This window comes from Rhipicephalus sanguineus, chromosome 1 (genome assembly GCF_013339695.2).
Source record: "Rhipicephalus sanguineus isolate Rsan-2018 chromosome 1, BIME_Rsan_1.4, whole genome shotgun sequence".
Classification (NCBI taxonomy): Eukaryota; Metazoa; Arthropoda; class Arachnida; order Ixodida; family Ixodidae; genus Rhipicephalus; species Rhipicephalus sanguineus.
In genome coordinates this window covers 169207694-169225177 of record NC_051176.1, presented here as the reverse complement: position 1 = coordinate 169225177, position 17484 = coordinate 169207694, and the positions used below count along the sequence as shown (strand labels likewise).

General features: G+C 42.3%; 1 protein-coding gene across 6 annotated transcripts in view; it reads right to left on the bottom strand.

Annotated features, from left to right (window-relative positions):
• Positions 1-4845: 4845 nt before the first annotated feature.
• Positions 4846-17484, bottom strand: part of LOC119402013 (endophilin-B1) — a 52251-nt gene continuing 39612 nt past the window's right edge. For 2 of the 6 annotated variants that reach the window (XM_037669049.2, XM_037669056.2), the window contains 3 exons: positions 15453-15654; positions 12608-12677; positions 12369-12505 (listed from right to left, as the gene is read on the bottom strand). In XM_037669049.2, the coding sequence (XP_037524977.1) occupies positions 12384-12505; positions 12608-12677; positions 15453-15654 (394 nt within the window). In that variant the 3' untranslated portion in view covers positions 12369-12383. Of the gene's footprint in view, positions 5291-12368; positions 12506-12607; positions 12678-15452; positions 15655-17484 lie in introns of those variants that run through there. The other 4 variants (XM_037669066.2, XM_037669087.2, XM_037669077.2 and 1 more) reach the window with 3 other exon arrangements.

Below are 17484 nucleotides of genomic sequence, written 5' to 3'. Positions count from 1 at the left end.
AAAGGGCTCCTAAACCACCTCCAATGATTTTTTTAACATTTCAAGTAAACACGCGCATTGAGTTCACAATGCCGTCACAATGAACAATGCAAAACGCGGCAACGCTACAAGCCGCAGGTGCGCCACAAATTCCAAGAAACAATCCCTTCTCTCCGGCCTTTTCGGTAATTTGCAGCATTGGCTGTGACACCAACATTCATGTCTGGTCATGTCATCCACAAAAAGAACGTGTTTGACTGCTCGCAGGTATGCACGCTCGCTGCACTTCCTTCTCGCATGGCGACGAGGAGCACTTGGCCAGAAAGAGAGATGAGCCGATGAACGGAGCTTAGTGAAGGAATAGCGAAGCAAGCAGGGGCCGCTTTTGGAATCATTCTCGTGGCTGCGCGTTTATTGAAGACTTGTGCACAATTGCAACACCATGACTAAATTTTGACCTCTGGGTGGTTTAGGGGCCCTTTAATGGTGCATAAAAAGCATGTTTGTCTGAGAAGATAAAATGGCCATCAAGCATGCAAGTCGTGGAAAAGTGCTGTAGTCTGCTTTACAAGCCCAGAACAATGAATGTAATGTGCTTAAAACAGACTAAAGGGGCCCAGCAACACCTTTATAAATTACTACAGAATGACATTACTTTCGGACTCTGTTGCCTTGCAAATCTCCCGCAGCAAAATATTTCAAATTTTGTCTTTTTCTGAATCAAACTGCGAATTCCCTGCAGCATGAAGTGCAATATTGTTTGGTTCATTCACAAGACGCTCAACTACAGATTCACACAGTTTTCTGGCTATGTTCAAACCCTCTTACACGAATATTCAAGTGGCATGAAAATGCCACCGTGTAAAGAGAGAAACAGGTATGATGTCCGTTTGCTAGGCCAGCTGTTCTATTCTACCTCGTCTTTCTCCCCTCTTTTTGACTCGAAGAACCCACTTTATGCATTATACCGGACGCACAGCTTTGCTTTATTTGCTTACTGGAGAGATTTAGTATGGCGTAAAATACTTACATTAGCACCTCTCGACACTAATGCTAAGAAAGGGTACACCGCTTGGAGAAAACTAGTCTTTTAATGTAGTGGAAGGGAGAGACACAGTAACTCAAGTGCAAGCATATCTGGCACCATCTAGATGTAAAATCACTAAGTACTGACAAACCCCAAGTTTAAATGACTACATTTAACTTTGTTTTGCCACGGAAAACATGACACATCCCAGCCGACTTGTGGCCATACCCCCAGAAATGGGTGAATGAATGAAAAAATAAAGGCACTGGTGCCATCTAATGTCATATCAATGTGGCTCCAGCAAACATGAGTGAATTGCAGTTCTTTCTCATTAAACTTTCTATGCCACTTATCAAGAGCATGTCTTGAAAGCGGAGTTATTTTGTCACTAGTACACTGCTGGCGATGCATCAATACTCAAATCTAAAGAAAATACAAGCATTAATGGTGAATGAATGAGATTAACAGTTCAAGCCGATAATTATACAGATCTGAAGCAGACTGCTCTCACTTCGACAGGTGCTGCCACTGTCCTACATACAGCTCCCCTTCAATGTCTTGGTATTAAATGCTAAACTTCAAAAATAGCATATGTATATGGGAGCTCCAGCTACGTTTATGTCCTGTGCATATACAGTGTGGAGCATGCAATGCCAATGCTAACTCTAAATCCTTGTGCTTGCTGCTTTCCGCTATACTAAAACTCTCTAATGACTCAAGCATCCAAACTGCATGCTCCTATCGCGTGCAGCAAGCAGCGATGGTCTTTTCAAAACTTATTTCACGTGCTCAAGAAGCCTTTGAATCCGTGCTCAAGAAGCCTTTCCTCAAGAAGCCTTTGAATTTTACTACCGTAAAATGGCAAGCAAGCGCCCCCCTACGGTGAAGGATAATCCGACCATATTTGGAAGGGGGGCACTTGCTTGGTCCCGGACGGAAATTCAAGATGGCGGTGGGAGAGCTGCTAAATACAGTGAAACCTCGGTGATACGATCACAGCTCATACGAATTTCGCGGTGATAAATATTTCGTTGGTCCCGGCCAAGGCCCATTGGCCTGCAATGTAATGGAGTACGGTTGTTGCGAACCGATTTTCACCCAGCGACGTTTGATGCGAACGTACGCTACCGCCCAGGTACAAAAAGGTGCTGTCCGTGCTGTCGCGGAGGACGCGCCAAGCACGTGCGAGCGCGGGAACGCAAGCGTGGGCATGCGCGCCGCACCGCCAAATCGTCAGAATCATGGTGGAAGAAAAGCATTTTTCTTACGGTCCCAAAAAACCTTCAGAGACGCGTCACGGCCTCTGACACTGTGTGCGCGAATATTTGAGGCTCTTATGTGCCTCTGTGTGCCTTCGCATTTATATTACAGAGCACATTAGCATCATGCTTTTTTTTAACGCGTCGACGCGAGCTGCTGTCGTTGTACTGTGTTTACACGTGCCTGCCTCGTGCATCAGACATCCTATGAAAGGTGCACGAGGGCTGAAAGAAGGCGAGGACGGTCTTGGTGAAGGAGTCAGGCCTCACAACGTCAACATGCGTGACCGCTGAGGTCGCACTTGTGAGGGAACGACTGTAAATCTCCCAAAAACATCCCCAACACCTCCGCAATAACAAAATCATAACATAGGACCGTGGTTCTGAACCTTTGTGGCCTTGATCCATCGCGTCAAAGCGTTTGTTACTTTCGCTGCAGTACTCCGGTGTCATGCAAAAAATCATACTAAAATTTGGAAGAGGCTACTGCTGTCGCGGGTCACAACGCACCTGGTTCATTAATTAAATACGCACGTACGGGCCACATATTTACGAGTGCTGGTATGTTTGCCGACATCTAAATACTTAACTGACAATCATTCAGGGTTCTGACGTTGCTGCAGCCCTGAAAAACAATAAATGAAAATGTATGCCACCTTTCTTTCGTCGCATGCTAATTTTCCATGCTTTCTGGTGATACGAATATTTTTGGTGGTCCCGTGAGATTCGTATCACCGAGGTTTCACTGTATAAAAAATGCCCAACCACGTTTCTAATGAAATATTCATTTACTGTTTTTTTCCCCTCGTCATTGTCAAACCATTGAAGCAGCGACCAGTTTGACCAATATACGACCGGCCACATGACAACGGAATTTTATAAACAACATTAGATACGCATTCAGTGTACTCATTCTTGTGGTTCTTTTTACACAAGCGATGCTCGTCTTGAAAAAAAAAGTGGATGCAGGGGAGGAGGAGGAGGAGGGGGTGCGCTTGCTCGGTCCCTGGCGCTTATTTCAGATCTCCCGAAAAAGGGAGGGGGGCGCTCACTCGGGTGGGGGCACTCTCTCGGCATTTTACGGTACAAGATAGGGCACAGCAGCGCTGTCTTACCTTCTACCATGCACCTCCCCTCGACCCCTCCATAACTGTGTGCATGGCAAGAGGGTGCATGTTGCCAGTGTCCTATAATGGTTCTTGAGGAGGAGGAGAGAATGGCACTATTTTCTGCAACCCTATCCTCCCCACTCACGGTCACAGGCTTTCCGTTGCACCCACAGCTTATGGCTCGTGGTGTACGATAGGATCTTTCGTATCCACGTCAACTATGCAGTCTATTCTTGTTCGGAGGGTTGGGAGGGAGATGGGAGACAGATGCCTGAAGTTTGGGGTGTGAAGGCTGGAAGGCTGGCTTTATTCTCTGTACGTGTGGTGCTCTGATAGATACAGCAACTCGCATTTCTTTTTTTTTTTTTTTCCCTTTCCCGTAAGGCATTTCGGACATTCATTTTCCTTTCCACAGATACACCCAGGAGCCAGATTTGTTTGCTATAACAGATAAAGCGGCATGCAAACTTGCAGTAAGCGGTTTATTTCACCATCGGAGACATACAAATGCTCACGGTGTAGTAGCTGCTCATTGTCACCTGGTATACAGTTAAAACTGATTTCATTATAATTGGTTTCAACTGTATGTTCAAAAAGTGTTGCAAGGTCTCTTCAACTCTGAAGCAATTACTAGTAGACTTTAAATTATCATCCACCAGCAACACAACTACATATTGAACTTCCATTTTCTTGCTGCAAAATTCAGCACCGTATTCAGCACTTGAGATGCACATGCACAAGAAGTACCTAGGGAGACATATTAAAGTCATGTTTATTCATAATGTAACCAGTTCCTTGAACATTCAATATAGGAAGTATATTGACTCATTCTTTATAGCACTTAAAGGCAGCATGAGTTTGCATTGTTGGAGTAGATGAAAATTTGAATTTTCCTACACACTCGCTCAAAACTGTAGTTGCAAGCGAAGTATGCCAAATTATGTACAGTAGCGCTTAATGTGAGCTGCAACACAGTGCCCATAATCAGAGTGCCACGACTCAATGGCAGTGCCGACGTAAGGAAAATTGACGTAGTAAACTCTGTTCCAATAAATAATATCTTGTGAGCTAATCTCACAGTTGCTGGTGTTCAGGCTTGGGGCCTCTTCAATCACAGGTCCCATGTTGCAGCTCATATTGAGCATACCTATATATATTTGGGAACACTACTAACTCCTTAGAATATAACTCAGTCCTAAGCATCGTGTGAGCAACTTTTTTGTGATGCTTGTAACTATCTGCATGACGTGCAGACTATAACACTGTAAGGACCACCGCCAAGACTCGTGTAGCAAACCTCAATGAGCAGAGATGGGACAAAAAGAGCACCAGGTGCAGTAGGAAAATTCACACTGCATTCTTGCCAACTGAGAGAATGCTGAAGAGGTCACTACCAAGATCATGTTCATATAGTCTCCAAACATGTGGAATGTATGCACCAGGGGCTCTAAAAATGAATGACTTCTGCAACTTGCGAGTTCTGCTATGTATTGATGCATCAGACAATTGAACAATGAGTATTAGCAGTTGACACGCTAAATAGAGAACCAGCATGAACGTCGATGAACTATGAAAACAGGGTAGAAATGGCATCAAGAAGCCTTAGAGGCCTACGTCAGAACTAAAAGTGCCATGCTATTTGGAGGCATCATTATCGTTCATTGTCATGCCTAAGTTTGATTGAATAGATGTGTTGCATAGTAGCACAGGGAAAGCACTTAGCAAATAAACGCATCTGCCATATGGTTATGACTGTATCAACTATGCAAGCACAGTAATTTTTTACAGAAAAAAGAATGTTTATCTAATCAGTTGAGAATTTCCAGGTATGCAATTGGGACCTTTCCCTTTTGTAGGCCTCGCTCCCCAATCATCCAGTCGGGGTCCATGTTGTCAGTCTGGGATATGATGATCACCTGCAACACATAAGCATGAAAGCAGTCCCGTATGACCACTCTGTATTTTATGAAGGTTCATTTGTATGAAGTTAGCTGAAATATTTTTGTTATTATTCAAGTATAAAACACAGAACACTTTATTAGTACAACATTAACTTCACTTAAAAAAAATGAAAACTGGCTGATGACAGTGTGATGAGAGTTGTGAAAGCTTCGTAATATTAAAATGACGCTGCGGAAGAAGGACCGGGAATGGGACGCGCTGCTCGCTGAGCTCCAGCCAATCAGTGGAGGCCGAAGTAGATACATCGAGAATTGCGCCCCAGCAGTGCATGACACACATCCAGGCCATTTTTGAATGGTACAGAATGTCACAGAATTTAAGTGCCTTATTTTCAAGATGATTTTATTGCTAGAATATTTAGCATTTTACTTCTGTTTACACAAATATTAGAGAAAACAAAGTACATTACTTTGCCGGTGTGATTTTTTTTCATCATTTAGGAGTATAATTACAAGTATGAGCATTTCAATTATCTAAAAATTATCTGTGCAGCACCCATTGAAGTGCGAGTACTAATGACCATGAGATGCGCAATTACATGTACACTAGGAATACACATATAATAATATGGCTTTCACAGTTCACAAATCTTGTATGTCCTGCAGGGCCTGATTTAAAGGACAGTAACTGTTAACAGCATCCTTAGTACATAACTCAAAACAGCAACAGGAAGCCTTTTCACGACTATTGTTATTAAAATGAAACAAGCAAGGCTCTCTTCTGACAATACATTAAGTATGCCACATTCTAATTCAGAAGATAATTCATTGTGCAAACTCATGTGGTCTTACAGAATAGAATACAAATATGTGAAAAAGCAAGAACATCAGTGATGCTTCATAATGATGTCATAGAATCGGGGTACTGGTGAGAGTTCAGGATTAAATTATAACTCTGCTAAGGTGCAAGTTAGCACGAAGAGACAACAGAAGAGACGAAGACATTGTATTTGCAATTCAGTGTACATATTAGTCTTTAAAACTACACTTGCGTATTCAGTGTATCAAAAGCTAAAAAAAACTTTAATATGGAAAACCTTACTGGAATTCCGAAAAATACAAAGAAACTTTTTCAAAGCATATATTTTCCTTAAGCATGCATAACACAGATCGACATTTGTTACAAGAATATGTGTAACCCTGCACAGACCACATAAGTAAAGTTAGATAAGTCACATGTACAAGAGGGTTGTTTTAAACATTTTTCTTCCCACATACAATATCAGATTGGAACAAGCTGCCCAGTGATAATTGTAATTAGCATTAACCCTTTAAGGATGATAGAAAATGTAAAAACCTGCAAAAAAAAAAACATTTTTTTTTGCACGTGAACAATTCAGGTGATCAAAAAGCAATAATATGCAAAAAATTTCGGTTGGAAAGATGTTTACTAGAAAAAAAATATTTTTCCACTTGACTGGTGGGGACCTTCATTGCACAACTTTGTCATTTATTACCACTTGAATATCACTTGCACTCAACTAGGATGAGCTCTCACAATCACCACACTTTTTTTACTTTTCAGAGTGAAAAACATGTAAAAAAAAAGTTTACTATTGAAAAATTCAGGAGCCCTTGCCCTATTAGGAAAATGGGGGCAAGCAAAGCATGGCATGTGCGTGACTGACATACTACTTTATCTTTCTTTCTATCACATTGTGCAATACTCCCTCCTAACTGCTTCCTTCCTCCAACGTGGGAATTGGATCTTGATCCATGTGCTTAGCAAGCGCAACACTACTCAGTTGCTACAGGCAATGACGACACTCGCGCATTCACAACAAGGCAACAATGAAATGAGACAACATGAAATGACAAGTAACCTCAATAAAAGATCAGATTGCCATATCAGAAACGGGTGATCACTAACAAGCCCACGATCGCGAGAGCATCAATTATTTGTAGCATGGCCCAGACAAATACGCATGCGACGGGCGCACCTTCGGAGGCTACATTTCTGTACGCTCGCTGGCACCGGGTTTTTCGCAAACACCACCACCACCGAAATCAGTGAGTTATAAAAGCTTTGCTTAAGCTTTTTTTTCTCAATATAATCAGGGTGGGCTTCACTACACGCAAGTGAGCTTGCCACTGTCGTCTGCTGCCATTTAAAGATCACTTATTTCTTTTACCAGCATTGAACGAAAGAAGGGGAACTTTTTTTGAGGGACTCGTTTCTTTGTTAGACACAACCAAATGAAGCCACCAGACAATCAATCCAGGAAAATTCTACCAGCATGTGTTTCAGGATTTATATTACGTCCCGCCCACTATGATGCTAACTGGTGCTGTGGGTAAGAAAATAAATAAATATTGTCACAATGACTAGTTTATCAGCCTGTGCTATTGAAGCTACTTCTCTTTAACAAAGAAGTGCTGATAAAGTTTTAGTACAGCCTGAATAAGTGTTCTGACTTAACAGTATTGCTAAAAAAAAGAAAAGAAACTGAGACAGGACCTTAGTTTGTAGCTTCTATAACTGCACTGCTATTCAAATGAAAAAGCCAAGCACATCACCTCCCTTCAAGATTTATATCGCTGGAATGTCTAACATTTGCTTTAAACCACTTGCGCCCGTTATGAATTTACAACATACAGATGTTGCTGTGAACTCGGGATAAAATACATAACAGACCCCTTAACCACCTGGCACATTTTGTTACACATTTAGAATAAACATACATATTCTGTACAGAATGCCATGACAATCATCTTGGGCAAATTCAGCAGCACTACATGCTGTTTGAATGACAAATTCAACACGCAATCCCACGCTCCTTTCCAGCACCTTCGTTGCTTGTTGTAATGTTGCCTATACAGTTTCCTGCAATAATTATTAGGAGAAATTTTAGCACTGCGAATGTTCAGCTTTGCCTATTGTGCTTCTCTTATTTTTGTTTTGGATGAAGTCTTGGCTGGTTGTAAATGTATTGGAATCCATGAGCTAAAAATGTAAAGTTTTCAGTTGCATGACTGGTATAGCTGAACTTCTCACCTTTCATTTCGCAATGAAGGCACAGGCCCAACACCGATATGGCTTTGGCATCAGTATGAGCTTTGCTTTTATTATCGTTTGCAAGGCTGACATTTTCTCTTACTTGTCTCTATCTTGTGAATAGACTAATTTGCATTGTCGATGGACCTAAGTCTATGTTTCGTTCATGTGAACCATGGTAAGAGTTGTTTGGAAAGTGTAGTAGAGGGCTTTTTCTGGATCATACACAAGAAATACTACGTAGCCACACTCACAGCATTTGTCCGTCCTGTGTAATAAGAACCCTGCTTGTGCTGGAAAGTATAGTTTCCAGTCCTACTACCATAGTTCCTTCTGGTAATTAATGTAGGAAGCTCTGTGATGCCAAACGAATGCCCCTGTTGACATCACCATGTGTGAACACCATCTGTATATGTTGACCTATGGGTTCTGGTTCATCTACTATTGGGCATCCATGCAGATTCATGCCTGCTCATCCAGGTGGTGTTACTTGTCTGTCATGTACACAAGGTGTTCCACATTTTGGTTTGTAATTTGCCATACCACAGTGCTCAAATGTAACTGTGTTTGACAGTGTGATTGGATAGAGGCACATAGCACAATGGCTGCAAGTCAACATTTGTGGTTCGTAAATGGGAAAACAGTGCCAAGAGATGGTTCACAAAGTGAAAAGAAGCACACACAACAAGATATGGGCTGGGCACATATCTTCCGTTCAATATTTTCCATTCTTTCAATAAAAATAAATGGCTCGCTTTTATGTATAAGCTACACACAAATTTGTTGTATGTAGGTTGTATATCCTCATTACGTTTACATCCCTTAAAAACAAGATGCAGTGCTACAGTATCATACTTCTTTCCTTCAGCAAATACACTCAAACCTCGTTATAACAAAGTCACATCTGCCACGAAAATAACTTTGTTATATCCAAAACTTTGTTATAAACGTTTATTTGTAACACTGCACCTATGACAAGACTATTCTTCATTTACTTCGTTATAACCGATAATTCGTTATATCCGAGTTCGTTATATCGAGGTTTGAGTGTATGTCAATCACTGTACAAAGGTACAGAACTGGACTGGTTGGTGCATAAAAAAGTGGAACAAACAGCACAGCAACAGAACATAGCACTGTGTCTGTTGTACTTACTACGCCCCGTTGAGTTGTTTGTTCTGCACACCAACAGGCCCAGTTCAGTAATCTCCTACAAAATGTGTGTACAGTATGGCCCACTCTTAGAGGGAATACGCAAGCGCGTAGCCGGAGGTCTACAGAGTGCTAAGTGCGGGTGAGATTTGTAAATGCAGAGCATGCGTATAGATTCATGAGGGTGGTGTGCAGCGCGCATCGTCTGCTACTTCTCCACCCCAACGTTGATCCTTCCCGCTTTTTCTTTTTGCAGTGTGAAGCAAGTAATACCAACTCTGCCTTCCGCTTGTTGAAGAGGCAGATATTTCATGGTTGGAAGGGCAAGCTTAGTTTGCACGCTGCACCAGACTTCAATTGCCTTCTCTGTTATCAAAAGTGGCCATTTGCTGCAAGCAGTACATGAAAAATATATAGCTGGCTTATTGGTGAGCAGTAACAGTGAGTTGCTGAAGCTCTTGGTCCTGTTTTCCTTGCACAAGTTGCATTCTTTTAGATGTATGACAACAAACAAACTTTGCATCTTTCCATCCTTCTAAAGACTTGCAGCTAGTTCTCGCCCCATATACCCTCTGTCACAAAAAAATTATAGCTGTGCGAATAGCAAAATTTTGAGTGCGAAGCGAATTCGAATATTGAAGTGTGAGTGCAAATAGAATCGAATATTTTTCGAATATTTCTCGAATATTTCTCGAATATTTCTCGAATAGTTTTCGAATACTTCGAAGCGAAATTCCAGAAAAAAAGTTAGAGAGGATTCCTAAGCATATGCTTATGAGATAGCAACATGAAAGTGTTTCTTTTTGCTAGATTGATGAAGCACTGGCAGGGTGATGTTTCATAGTTGTCTTATCAAGAATGAGCAATGTAGAGTCTGAATTCTATTCATGTACATGATTTGGTGCAACCAAAGTGTTGCCGACAACACTTTACATGTGATAGGCAAAGATGCCATTTCCTCAGCCTCTCCTCCTCTTTCAACTTCTGTGGAAGCCCAACTGATGTGGTGGACAAGGGTGTGCTCCCTTCAAGTCCAGAGTTCCAAATCTCACTCGTAGACGTCGATATATGAGAACATCTGAAATTTTGGTTGCTAAAAAGATTCGGCTTCCGATTTTTCGAACTTCCTGCCCGAATTTCAGGTTCAAAACAGCATAAATTGAGTCCCCATCTCTGCCACATCTTTCATCTCCATGTTGGAACCAGCGTTTTCTTGAATTAGTACATTTGCGACCGCAGCGCAGCTTGAAAGGCAGCTTTGCCGCAATACGGGGGTGTGATGGGGTAAAGCATACTGAAAATCTAGGGACAACTTCCAATCTGATGTTGACTGTCTTGGCCAAGTTCGACCGTAACAGAGCTTGAAAGGCAGCTTTGCCGCAATAGCGGGGTGTGATGAGGTGAAGCATATTGAAAATCTAGGAACCACTTCCAATAGGACGTTGTGTCTTGGAAAAGTTCGACCGTGACGGAGCTTGAAAGGCAGCTTTGCCGCATTACCGGGGTGTGATGAGGTGAAGCCTTTTGAAAATCTAGGGAGCATTTTTAATAGGACGTTGACTGTGTCTTGGCAAAGTTCGACCGTGACAGAGCTTGAAAGGCAGCTTTGCCGCATTACCGAGGTGTGATGAGGTGAAGCATATTGAAAAATCTGAAGGGGTCACTTTTAATCGGATATTGACTGTACTTGTTTTTGGGAAGTTCGAATAGTTCGAATTGTAAAATTCCAGTGCGAATCGAATCGAATAGCAAACACTATTCGAAAAATATTCGAAATTTCGAATATTCGCACACCCCTAAAAAAATATAATCAATGAGTTTTCTCCTCCAAGTTGAGCTTCATGTGTTATTCTATATAGGCCTTATTTTACTGTGCACATGTGTTGTTGTAACAGAAGAATTTTCATAAAACAGTACGCCCAGTTGATATTGCAAACATCTAATCTAAGGAGCTTCTGCTATCATTGCTTCAGTGAGCAAGAACCCACTAGAGTAAACTGGCAAAAGACTCCCGATTTTTTTTCTGCTTGCAGAACACTCGACGAACAGCAGTGTGGCAACTAGATAAGCCACACCACGAAAAATGGAACCAGTTTCCAGCGCTTGCCTAGAGCAGGGGCGGAGAAGTAGCAGACGAAGCTGGACACACGCTGGCCTTTCAATTGTACGTGCATGTGGTGCATTTACAAATTTCATAAAACCACAGCGAGATCATAGGAAACAGGGGTCACGGTATTCTGTTCACCACTCTTGAGGCTATGGAAGTCCCTGTGCTCGCATGTTCCCTCTAAGAGTGGACCGTACCGTACATCTGGTAACATGTTTTGGTAATGTCATTGCCATGTTGTCACAGATAATTAAAAGCAATTATGATTTACAAGCTTTTCAGTTTTATGGGTGTTTAATTGTAAACAGTACTAACCATACATGTGTCAAGGTATATAAAGCTTGTTTTCTTCTAACTTCAAGTGGACTCTGCACACACTTTACACGTATTAGATGATGCTGCAGGGAAATGTGAAAATATTCTATACTAAAAGAAAGTTTTTTTTTAAATATTCATATTTGGTTTGATTAGAAAATTTCACTATTTGCATGCCCCTACAATACATGCATTACTTATGCTACTAGGCATTATTTTACTTGAAATAAAAGCTACAGCTGATGTTAGTGTCACCAGAAGTGGCAACATGACAGACAATAAGCTCGCATGTTTGTTGACTTGGCCGTTGGTCACGCCGCAGGGGTGACCAACGGGCCAAGTGCATGACCAACAGCCCAGGTGCAAGTGTGGGTCCAGTTTTCTAAGGTTACAACAAGTTGGCCTTCATCATGTTTGCGGCAACCAAACTCTTAGGATGCCAACTGCTACAGCAACGTTTGAACAGCGACCGCGGAACTTCAGGCAATGGTGACAGCACTGCAATTGCTAATACTTGAATGCCCCGGCCTCTGTTCTAGGGCTTGTCCACTGCACGCACCGACTTGCGCTTTTTCTGGACTTTTGATGACTGATGGCAAGCCTGTGGCATCATTAAAGACGCAAAAATGATCATCGTCGGATAATACGATCCAGTGCGAGCTTACCATATCACAGTTCACTGCCAATGCGCCAATTCACTCACCAGCCATTGCGTTAAGTTCTGCGCTGCCATCCGCAACTATCGCGCCGGTGTCATCCACAGTAATGATTGACTGCGCGAAAAAAGAAAACACCAGGGACAAGAAAGGAACAAGAGATGGGCGCAGTCACCACGCAAAATAATTCATGATCAACGTCACATTCCTGATCCATCAACACTGCATGCACGTTCGACGCCATGTTTACTGCGTCATCTGCATGCTTTCAAGCTGCACGGCGATGGCACCACCACATGAGGAGGTGCAGGAGTTTTCTGTGCTGCAATCGAGGACCGCAGTGCAGCGCACCGTCGAATTGGGGACTGCAGTGCCGTTCACCGTGAACCGGTGAAGGTGAATGAAATAGACCTTAACTTTCTTTTAGGTGGTCCATTTGGCGATGCGTGTGCGCATTGCTTACGAGCGCACACACATCGGGGAAAGCCAGAAGCTGGATGAGTCGTCTGCTCTTGCGCCACAGTCTTTGTGTTCTGCATCATCGTTTCCAAGCATTCCATGCAAGAGAGCCATAATCTATACCGCGCTTTGCTGGTATCAGTGGCGCTCATCACGAGACGCAAATTTGCAATTGACGGTTGGCACGTAGTTAAGCGGGGTTCACGGCAGGTATCAAATGTATTCACGAGAGCCTGTGCGCGCACTAAAATGCCTAAGTGTACTGGGAGGCATTAAAGTGATTTGACTGCTTGAGTGGAATAAAGAAGCATGAATACGTTTTTTTGGACTGCCCGATTTTTTGGACGATTTCATGGCTCCAGGGAGTCTGAAAAATCGGACGTTCACTGTATTTATCTTCCAGAAATTGGAATACTTCGAATAGCCAAATTCCGCTGCGAATCGAATAGCAAACAATATTTTAAAAAATATTCGAAAGTTCGAATTTCACACACCCCTGCTTTTTTTTTTAGGTAAGATAGAACTTCAAGAAATATCTTATTCTTAATGGAATTTCCCCCCGACAACAACCTCAAAAAGAAGTCTTGACAAAGCAGTTTGAAAATAACACAGAGATATCTATCTGTTGGTATTTATCTGGTGACCATTTTTCATCTGCTAAAAACTGTTACCTTAGCCTTGAGTACAAGACACAACTTCATGTATTGGAACATTCTGAGATGCCACTGATTCTATAGTGAAAGAATCTTGTCTGCAATGAAGTTTCATGTGTAAAAATGAAAGGACACTTTGTAAATTCCAAAGTGTGTTTGGCGAAAGCCTGTGGCCATTCGACTCCCCCGACGGACACCGCCACCGCCGTGTTGCGCAACAGTCGCGCAGCGCAACTGTCGTGCAGCGCACCTTGGAAGGAGCAACGCGAAACTGTTGTGTGTTGACGGACGGACATCGGCGCCGCATTGCGCAACTGTTGTGCAACGCGCATTCGAAGGAGCAACACGCGACTGTTGCTATGCGTCGCTGTGCCATCACGTGATTCCTGAGAGAGTGTGAGGGGGCAGAGGCCACAGCTGACACCGCGAGTATGAGACATTAAAGGCTTTTGCCTTAATATGGACAGCGGTGTACATTCTAGGCGTGTATGCTGACTCATGTATAAATATTGTGCTTAAAGAATGGTAAACTTCAAAAATTTTCTATCCTTGATAATATGCAACAAGCACAGGAAGAGAAAAATTTCTTAAATTATTCTTACAATGAAATGTCTAAACAGAAACTCTACAAATGTGCAGGCAAAATTTCAGGATTGCACATACAAAAGCAACTTTTAAATAAATTTTTCTGTTATATACACTTTATTACAAGTGGGCACAATTTGGAGGGCACTATATGGCACTGAAAACGTTTTTCTTTAGAAATTTTTTTCCACAGCGCTCCTTCAAAAAGTTACACATTTTATCAGTAAAATCTGCAATAGTTGAATGCTATATCTGGGACACATGGCACAGAATGACTCCTTAATAAACATGACACTCATGGAGGGTAGAACCTACCCTCTACGCTATGGCCTTTTTTTTTTTTTTAGAAATGGATGATAGCATAACAGCAAACAAAAGTTTTAATTTTGTTTTAGTGTGTATATATCTTGACTTCATTATGAGCTATCTTGCTGTGATTTGCGGAGGTAGAGCACATCCTCAAAAGGACCATAAACAAGTTACCTATGAAACCTCCTAGGCAACTTTCCTGCACTGTGAAAGGCAATGGAATCACTTCACTGCAATAGTTAAGTGCAATGTTTAGGTGTCTACTGGTACATACATAGAAAAACTTGTTGCTGGGCTAGTTGGTACATAAATTTGAGGAAAAAATTTAGATGCCTAAGCACCACCAGAAAAAAGGCAAAGCACAGGAGAAGAACGCTCTTTTCCTGTGCTTAGTCTTTTTTTCTGGTGGTGCTTAGGAATAAAAATTTTTTACTCAAAGCATACATACATGTTTGGCTTGTGAAGATGCCTAAATAACGTGGCTGGATCCCACTGCAGCACTTCCACTGACTCCTTCGCATGCTTTAGAATATATTGATTCCTACTGCATGATCTTGACGCAGGCTGTTTAAAGAATGCAGTACAGGCTTTTGCAGAAGCTGAGCTAGTCACCCTGGCAGAGCACGCGTAACGCTATACTGCACAGAACAATGCAGTGACGATGGTCTGCACTGGCACTGTGCATGAGCTTTTGCAGTGCAAGAAAGCTGCCTTGTAGTTTTGAAAGTGACCTACTCTTGAAAAACAAAAAAAGTAAACAAGTTTGCTAGACGATAATTTTGTTAAATCAAGGTTCTGTAGTGTCCACATAGTATAAAAGGATACAGGATATACAGGTATTGTTACTGGGGCATAAGATTACAAATGCAGAGCTTGTGAAACTTACTTCATCAGCCATCAGCGATAACTCGGAGTTGTCATGAGCATCATAGTCATAAAGGACACGTGCCCGTTTCTGGTTGCTGTTGATAAATGTGCTGACATCATTGGATGGACTACCTGCACTAGCTGTAGGTGACGAAAAAGCACCCTGGAAGCCACTGCGACTGCCGTCACCACTGCTGCCCGTTCCAACGGCAATGGACATGCTGCAGAAAGAAAAAGTGGCAGAGATTTTAACAAGGCAATTTTCAAACTTTAGAACCTGATGACAATTTGTGCAGTTTAATGGTGCAATAATGAAGCCTGGTGGATAGCAACAACGTATTTTATGATATTAAACAAATAGTGCAGTCAATGTCAATGGGAAAATGTAGTGGTGACTGTATACAGGCCTAATAGTCCATCGTGTGTGTGTAAATATGTACATATTAAGATTGCCTATGATAAGGACTCAAGATGCATGATGTGAACAAAAATAATTGACTTTGAAGGTATGATATACTAAAATATGCCAGTGATAGTAGCAAGACAGCCTCACAAGGACCCTTGAATACAAGGGGCCGGAGATATGGGCTATAAAAGAAACTATATCCAAATGAGACAGAAGATCAGGAAAAGACGGATGCTTGAGGTGAGAAACAGGCATTGAACAGGCATAGTCGCTTGAGTCAATGTTTTGACAAGGGGGCTTGTCTTAGTCAGGGCAGCCGCTGCTTTCCTTTGCAGAGCGTTAACCAATGCCTTGCTCACTCTCTCCCAACCTCAAAAGTTGGGCAGAAGAGAAAGCATGCGCGCAGAGGAGGGAAAGGAAAGGGAGGATGGGGCTAATGAGATAGAGAGGTTGGTGTGCCAAATGGGGTTTCAGTGTTGTATAGCAAAAGAGGAACAAAAAAGAAAAAAAAAGAAAAAGGGTGGAAGGTACCCAGTGTGTATATCGGTTTTGGTTACACTGACACGCGAGAGGAAGGGAGGAATGGTGCTGAGCCATGATTCTGCTGAGATTGAAAAACGAATGTCGCTACTGTACTTTTTTCGGAAAAGTACAACGAAGGAAATGTACAATGCAAAGAAAAGTGCAATGAAAGGAAAAGTAAAATGGCGTCATTTTCTTCTCCCCACCAAAGCAGCAAGGACTGTGCTGTTTGCAGTGACCACAAAGCAAAAGGGAACAGAAAAGGAACTGTGTTCTTCTGCAACCAGGAGAGCGTTTTGGGTGCTTCTACACGCTGCTAAAATATTGATGAAAGGCTTTGGCATAAGAGCAACAGCAAAAATTGTGAGCCATTCCACTCTGTGAAGGCGAAGCTGTTTAGCGCGCAATACAGAGCTGACACGGTGGAGGCCAATTTGGTATGAAAGGCCATGTTATGAACGTGCCAATCAAAGTTCAAACCACTGCGCTGAGTCTACCGCAACACATAGACAACACTGCCATCGAGGTGCACATTAAGTGACCTATGCTTGCCAATTCCACCTAAAAGAGCACGTTTTCCACTTCGCGACATGTGTCGTCTTGTCTGGCATGTCGCATCCACTTGGCATTTTGTGCACAATGTTCATTGGTGTCCTGCTTCCAGCACCATTTACATTCTTGTTGCTGTTCCTGTTGTCTTTCGTTGTAGGCATGTTGCCCCCCAGGAAGTACTTACTCACGTGGCTGTATCATAGCAACTGCAGAACACAAATGGAATGTGCTACTTGGCAGCTGCTAGGTTCAGTTATTTAATTGAGCTCCAGCTCTGGCGTGGACGACTACCGCCACTTTGTGAAGCAAGGACAAACTAGCCATGCACATGATCAGACCATGGACGCAGCAGTTTCTGGTGTAATTTATTCCATTGTGCTTCAATGCGGACGACTACTGCCACCTCGGGAAGCCGGAGGAAACAACCCATGTGCTTATGGAGCCAAAAAATACACAGAACCCTAGCCATATACAGCTTCACTGTAAAATAAGTATCCTAAAAATTTTTCTCACACAGTTTTCATTTTTGTGGAGTCCAATATTGGTGAAATAGTTTGGACCAGAGCAGCTG